Below are 8,269 nucleotides of genomic sequence, written 5' to 3' on the forward strand. Positions count from 1 at the left end.
GAGGATTGTACCAAGATTTGTTATACCATCATCATCGAAGATACTAATCTTGTTGCCAACTTTGTCAACAAAATACCCAGAGTCAATTGCTTCAGTCAGTCGCGATTCAATCTCGGATATTTTCTGCAAGAATTTTCCAGTAGATCCAGGCGTGAGGAAATAAAATAATAAAATTGAAATAGATGGAATTCTGATAATATACACAATAATATTACTAAACGTAATTTTAACTAACCTGTAGGTTTGACATCTTAGACATAGGCAGAGTGAAGGATTCATTGCGTTCAGGCAATGGGACACCGTTCGGCAAATTCAGATTTGAGTAAAATCCAGGAAAATCTGTTTTCCAGTTTAATTGTTTCAGTTCACTCATCCGGTTGGACAAACGTTCAAGGTGGTAGTGAGCCATCAATTTTTGGTTTACAAAAAAGAAGTATTCTCCTCGAATTTTCAAATCTACTATTTTCGACATGTTGTAGCTGCTTGCTGATATCCAGAAGGGATTAGAAATACGAAAGTAGAAATAGAAGGCGTTTAAGCCAATATCTTCAAAATAGTATGACAACTTGTATTCAGAGTTAGAATTGTTCTCTAAGGAACAATCGTAATAAACAGTCGTAATTAATGTCTACAAATTGAAATCAAACAATGTTTAAAAGGAGGATATTTAAATAATTTCATAGAATGGACGAAAAATGTACTTGCTGCTATTTGTTTCCGTTGCGCATCCTGGATGATCTTGGAGTCGAAAAATAATTTAGGATAAATTTCGTATGGCATCGGAAACCTGGTATATTTTGTATCTCGTCGATAAATTAAGGCTGTTAGAAGAGCATCAAGAAACATGAGATTGTTGACATGAAGACGTGCCCAGCTGGCTGTCTTATAGAATGTTGAAAAGTCTTTAGCATAGTATAATACATTGTAGAGAGCTGCATATTATCGAGTTGAGCCTCGTTGTATGCAGAATATAACATATCCGGTCGAAAAAGGCCTTGTTTATACCGATTGAGGAAATCCTCAACCACTGTCTGTAAACACGATTATTACGTGAATTAGAGTATTATTGCAAAAGAAAGCGAAGAAAAATTCTTTCTTTTACGAAATAATAATTATTCATATTGTTCTTATAAATGGTTATAGTTTTTTTATAAGTTTGATTGTTTTAGTTTGCAGCGCAAGATTGATCACGGATTTTTCATAATTAGAAAACAATTGTGTCGATATGACAGTCAAGGGGAAGCATACATTTTTTCGTTATATCTACTACAGTTTTCATTCTACGATATTTATCATCATATTAAATAAATTCGGTTTAATCTGAAATATTGAAAAAAAATTAAAATTTTAATGTAAATAAAATTTGGAACAATTTTAAAAATTCTGTATATATATGTGTGTATGTGTGTGTATTTCTTCTGAGGTCCCCATTGTTGTGAAATGGCCACTTTTTTCTAATACTCTTTATACGGTAGCTACTCTCATTAAATCCCTAAATATTCTTAAATGATTATTTCGCAAAACATTGATCTAATTTCATTTTTTATGCGTAACTCCACCACGTTACAAAACTGCACTTTTTGAGCCATAAAACAACGTTCTCCGTATTTCTTTCCAAGAAGATATGGTTTTGTAGAAAACGATCTGCAATTAGTAAACAAATTCATAGTTCGAAATTGAAAAACTGCGTTGCATTCTAGAACCTTGAAGGAGCTTCCGTGAACTTTTTCAGATGTTTAAAGACGTCCAACTCGTTTTGGAATGCATAAGCTTCAATTCAGGAGATTTTAAGCTCTCATTTTCACCTGGCTAGAATTGTCTGCGATTTTTTTCTGAATAAGTTGCGAGCGATTAAAGTGACGGTCGCGTACTTCAGATGCCGACTTCAGTTAGAGCTATTTTTCCACCTATAGTTCTAAATTCTATTTCAAAAATATTTGTCAATCCATGCTTTTAATACAGTCTTTCAGTTAACTGAAAATTCTAGCCAATACTGTACGAATATAATGGGAAAAATAATAGAAAATATGATACGAAATTTTTCCTTAACCATTCCTCAGAAATTTCTATTGGGTATACAAATTTTCTAGAATAGTTATGAAATAAGAAACCCCTTCAACATTCTACAAATTTTCCTATTCTTTTAGTAATTTTACCAGTATAAATTCAAAAACAACCGAAAATAGAATAGATCATTTTTTCTCAACCATTGGCAGTTTTTATGATAAAATGAAAATACTTGATTTTCTCCACAGTTGTTGGAAACATTGTTTATTGTTTTGGTTTTTTGTGTATTTGACTTTTTTACTTTAAGACAGATTTTTGTGCGTCGACTTTTTTTGGACATAAAATGCATTGTTGTTCAGTATTACTAAAATTTAATAAAAATTTTCCCACATTTATATTCAATGCATGTCATCTTTAATTATTGCCAAACATTAAAAGAGCGAACTTGGGTGTCAGAGGGTAATTATATGTATGACTCAATCACATCAATCAAAGACTTTCCATATATGAAAGCTTCACCCTTGACACCTACAATAATGGTAGTCTGAGGAAGTTTCTTTGAATACTTTATCAGATTCATCAAATAAGCATTATCTATGTACAAAACTACAATTATATTACATTTGAATAAATTTAAAATTTCAGTTTATTATTTATAAATATAATTTTTAATGTTTCTAAGGACACTGATTTAAAATAAATGTATTCGATTTTTGCTTGAAAACAAAAAATAAGAAGATCTTCTTTAAAATTATACCCGAAAGCCGGGTTTAAAATCAGTGGATATATTCAGAAGAGGAAAAATTGGAAATTTTGTTCAGTGCGATTAAGGATCATTAAAAAAAAGGAATTACATCTTTTACTGGATTCCTGAAAAAAATAAAATAAAAGTTTTTATTATAGATAGAAATTAGGCTTTCTTGATTTTGATTTAATCAGATATTTGAAATCGATTAACTGTCAAATAAGCTCTCAAGATTGTTTTCTTGATCTATTCTCAGAAGTATTAAACATAAAAATGTAACTCAATAGTAATTAACTTCAAACTGAATTCTGCTTTTTAATTAATATTAGCAAACGACGTCCTACCATTATTTCTTTCTAAGAAGATATGTTTTTGTAGAAAAAAACTGGAATTAGTAAACAAATTTATATTTCGAAATTGGAACACTGCGTTGCATTCTAGAATCTTTAAGGAGTTTTCGTAAACTTTTTCAGATGTTTAAAGACGTCCAACTCGTTTTTGAATTCTATTTCAAAAAGATTTCTCAATCCATGTATTTAATACAGTTTTCCAGTTGACTGAAAATTCTGGCCGATACTATACCAGTATAATGCGAAAAATAATAGAAAATATGATACGAAATTTTTCCTTAACCATTCCTCAAATATTTCTATTGGGTAACAAATTTTTATAGAATAGTTGTAAAATAAAAAAACCCTTAAACATTTTGGAAATTTGACCATTCTTTTAGTAATTTTACCTCAAATTTTTCCTCAACTATTAGCAGTTTTTATGATAAAATGCAAATCATTATCTTCTCAACATGGGTTGGAAACAGTTATTATTGTTTATTGTTTTGGTTTTTTGTGTATTTGACTTTTTTTCTCTAAGACAAATTTCTTTGCATCGACTTTTTTTTGTGTATAAAATGTATTGTTGTTCAGTACAACTAAAATATAATAAAAATAAGCATAACTTATAGATATTGCCTATTAGTTTTCTATTAAAATTTCCCTGAAGAGGACGCCTAAAATTCCTCGAAACATTCCGAATCCTGGCCGTATAAAAAGACGGATAAATGATATAGAAGTTCTTGTGAAATTTGGTTGCACAATTTGTTTCTTTAAAGTTTATGTTGGTTTAAAAAATGTACTTTTAAAAGAGCGAAGCTACAGAGTTATAAACAGAAAAGCAGGCACATATAGAATGGCAATCTGCTGTTGAGTTTTAATTAAACTTTTTGAAGTTTTTGTATTGCTTGCCAAATAGACGGATAGTCAGAAAAATAAAATATGTTAATTAAAAAATTGTAAATTTTAAAACCCCTGATACGAATGGTAGATAATTGAAATTAGCAGTCTGTTTTTAAATTTTTTCTCAGAAATATTCTAAGAAATATAACTCTCACTTTCAGTCAGGTGAACCAGCAGTTCTAGGAAGGCCGAGAACGGGGTGACTGAAAGCGAGAATTTGGTGCATTAGCTCTCCTTTCTCTTCTTGAGGATGAGACACAAGAAACAGCAAAACGTTATAAATTTAGAACTTGACAGACAAAAACACCAATATTTAAATATGGTAATTTAGAATTACAATTTGAGACAGGGAAGGCAGATAAATAAAACTCACAATCTGTTTTTGAGTTTTTTTCACCCTTAAGTATTCAATGCTTTTATATCCCCTCCACCTTAAGCATCAAACACAAAAGGAAACAAGAAATTACAGATTATAAAATCGGAAACCTGGGAGGCCGCAGGGCAATTAGGAATTTTTAATTATAATGGCCGTGTGATACAGAAGGCAGGTATTTAAGGGCATGTGATACTTCGAAAATTGTCGATTTTACCAGTTTTAGGTTTCCCCGGATTTTTTGTAGAGTAATAAATATTTTATCTTAAAAATTTGGGAAATGATAGCGAACATGCTAACGGACGTCCCCACGCACTTTTTTTTGGAGGTGAATTTAAAGAGTTTTAATTTAACAAAATGTGATTAATTTGCATAGCGCTTAGGAAATAGTATCGACTTTTTCAGTGTTAGATTCCCCCGACTATTTTCCTAGGATAAGAAATATTTTGTCTTCAAAATTTGGGAAATGATAGCGAACATGCTATCGGACGTCCCCACACACATTTTTTTGTGTTTTTTATCACAAAATTTTCGATATTGCTAACAACGTGCGTGTATATTTTGAGGTTATGTGTGTTACAATTCACCCGAGCGTTACTTCCAAACGACACAATATTTTTGGCCGAAAAGATTATCGGAAAGGCAGAGATGAAAAACGACGTAACCTCAAAATAATGCATATGCCTAAAATTTTTATTTAGGATAATAAATTTTTTTGTTATTATCCCTCAAAAAAGAGTCCGGGGACGTCCGTTATGATATTTTATAGCATCTCCGAATTCAGTTTTTAAACATTTTCATTTTTGTGGAAAAAAGCCGAGGAAACAGTAAATGTCACATGCCTTTAAAAGAAAATAAAAATGTTCGCTCTCTTTTTGAAATTATTATTTTTTAAACTTGAGACACGAAGAGTCACACCATTAATAATGATACTTAAGAGATTCTACGTTCGAAAACCTGAGATAGGGAAGACAGATATTCAAGAATAGCAAACTGTTCTTGAATTTTTTTCTACGCTTTTTGGTGCTTTTTGTTATCAATCTTCCTTCTCCGCTTTAAGCATAAGACACCATAAAAAGTAAATATTGCAAAGTTATGTTATGCAAAACTGAGAGACCAAAAAACAAAACCAAGTAAAAGTATAAAGTTATTAGAATTACAAATTTGTTTGAGGCATTGGCCTATTTCTCGGTTTTTAGTAACAAATCTTCTTTGTTTTTAGTAACAAATCGCGATAAATCAAAAGGATTAGTGAATAACGTATTTACAATATACGGTTTAAGCATTCCCATAATTGGTTGTGATAACTCCTCCACATTAGGCAGGGCTATATGTATATTTGGTAGGGGGTGGACTACTAACTGCTTATTTAACTATGTTTTGTAGCTCATTTTCCCGTTGTAGGGGGTGAGTGTCCTGTGATGAAAACTGCGATTTAAACTTCTCTAACCCTTGAAGTTTTTAAAAACATTTTCGAATTTTAATTTTTTAAGACTATACCTAGATGTAGAATTTCATTTCGCATCTTTTTTCCCTTAGGAAAAAAGTTGTAGCTTTTTTATTTTTCCAATTAAAGCCAAAAAACTGGCTTTTCTGGAAAAATCAATTTTAATTCGTTTTTCACTTCAACTTGTGCTCAGTCAGTCAGTTTTTAAGATTTTTCAATAAAATTTCCAGGGAATGTCATACGAAATTTCCTTGGACTGACAGATCAAAATGAAATTTAATATTCATTTTAAAAAATTGTTGTTAATTTTTTCTGATGCGTGGTGCTTATCGGACTTCTCTAACTTCCAGCGTTTTGTTTATCGAGCCAATTTTGAGCAACGATAAACTCTTAGCGAGAAAGTTGTTAACAACAGTAAAAGGAAGTTTTCTGGAAAGTTTTAGCCCAATCGAATTCATATTCCAGAAATTATTAACGTCTTAAATCGATAGCGGCTAGGCGACTCGCGCGCTGGGTGTAGCAAGAGTCTCAGATCCGATTCATAATGCAGTTCACTGGCGCCAAAAGTAAAAACTAATCAAGTAATCAGGTAGTATGAATGTATTGTGCATAAATAAATAATAGTGTATAATGTAAAATAATTTATTAATTTAATATTTTGTACAATAGCATGGTACCCCTTTCGAGACAAATCTAACAAAATCATATAATCTCTGAAAATTCGCAGAATTAGAAGTTGAAAAAAAATTCATTTTAGTTCGTAATTTCTTTACATTTTTTATTTAATAATAATTTTTAAATATATTAACGTCTTTAATGTGAACATTATGCTTTCTGAACTTATGATTACTAATGAGATCCTTGTTCGTTTTGACATATATACATTCCGTTTATGGAAGAAACAAAATAATAATTTTTTATTCCGAACAGCTATCATCGTCGGAAGTCATATTTCGAGCCTTACTGTCATTAGGTTTAGTTTAAATTGAAGAAAAAAAAATTTTCAAGAACACGCGTCCTTTTTCTGTAAGATAAACCATTAAACTTTTAACCTCTTTTAATTTAGCTATACTGATACCTACTCGAGGTGGAGGTAACTTAGGAAGAGTTGCAAGTTCAATAGCTAAATTTACTTCATAAGCAGAAAGATTTTCGTTATTATAATTTTGAAAAACATGAATTTTTCCGCTTGGATGATTCTGTATGACATTTGATTAACTAATTTTCATTCCTTTGGTGTTTTGCAAGTTATCCCTCAATAATGTATCAAAATCTTGTGAAATTTCTGTTGCAGATTTAATTATAGTGAAAGAAAAATTACGAGTAATAAGAATTAGATTATAATAATCATAAAACGTTTCAATTCTCTCCATTTTTTTCTTCTTTTGAGAGTACATTCCAAAATTGCCATCGCATATACAATGTGAATGGCCGCGGACAGGAAATACGTGTAAAATTTCAACATTTAGTTCCATTGATAATAGAACTAAAAATGTAAAAATGGTATAATTACGGTTTTGTCGAGAGGCAGCATCCGAGAAAAGGATTATTTTAGAGTGACGTTCTGAATTAAACTCTTCTTTTACTGTATGATATAGAAAGCTAAAAGCCGTGTTCGCACCTTTATTTTCAAGCCCTTCGAGGTATGGAAACATATAACTTTTGTCTGTATTGTGTACATGGAGATTAAAAAGAAAAAGCCATAATTATCTTTTATAAAACTGATCATTGACGCGAAACTTTGGTAATGGTAAATTTTGCGCGTAATCGAACTCGCAACATAGAATGTTTTTTTCTGATAAAAGTTCTTTTTTAAACCTCAAATAATCTTTCGCTTTTATTGTGCTCAGTAATATTCGGAGTTTCGACATTTTTTCGTTCACTTTCTTAGCACACGTTACATACATCAGTTCGGGGAAGCTTAAACGAAAAAGGCAAGTTATGGTTAAAATATTTAGCGTATCAAGATTCGCTTAAAGGAATGTCTTCCTCTTGTGTGATGCTCTGATAGTAGTCAAGAAATAGGTGATATAAAGTACTTTAATTCAATTACGGATTTTCAAAGTATTTTAAAGTAGTCCCTTCTCTTTTATAGTGAGATTCGCGATGTCTCAAACTATAACAGTAAATTTTGGTTAGGTCTTTCACATTGGAATTTAATTTTACATTACGATTAATGTGTTTACCTCTGGTATCGCACAAATTTTTTGTATTCAGAATTTTCCCTCGTAAAACCCTTAATCTTTTAATTTCTACGCCAAATAACTCGCAGAGAAACAGCTGACAAACAGGAATATTTTTTTTTTCTCATGGGGAAATTCAAAATTTAATACGACGCTTGAAACCTCCTGCGATGATGTTGTAGGTATACAATTACGAGCGGTCACGAGCGTTGGAGGTGACAACAGTCACCTCTGGGTGCTTTCTTAGAGCTACTATTATTGCTGGGTCTTCTGTAACGTGTA

The 8,269-nt window shown here is 31.1% G+C and overlaps 1 protein-coding gene across 1 annotated transcript in view; it reads right to left on the reverse strand.

The window, feature by feature from the left end:
- Positions 1–328: 328 nt before the first annotated feature.
- LOC117170817 (acidic mammalian chitinase-like) overlaps positions 329–8,269 on the reverse strand; it is a gene marked incomplete at its 3' end in the record, with an annotated part of 70,729 nt that continues 62,788 nt past the window's right edge. The window contains exons 4-5 of the mRNA XM_033357858.1: positions 702–932; positions 329–591 (exon numbers count right to left, since the gene is read on the reverse strand). Coding sequence (XP_033213749.1) covers positions 329–591; positions 702–932 — 494 coding nt within the window. The remainder of the gene's footprint in view (positions 592–701; positions 933–8,269) is intronic.

Source organism: Belonocnema kinseyi, chromosome 4 (assembly GCF_010883055.1).
Source record: "Belonocnema kinseyi isolate 2016_QV_RU_SX_M_011 chromosome 4, B_treatae_v1, whole genome shotgun sequence".
Taxonomy (NCBI): domain Eukaryota; kingdom Metazoa; phylum Arthropoda; class Insecta; order Hymenoptera; family Cynipidae; genus Belonocnema; species Belonocnema kinseyi.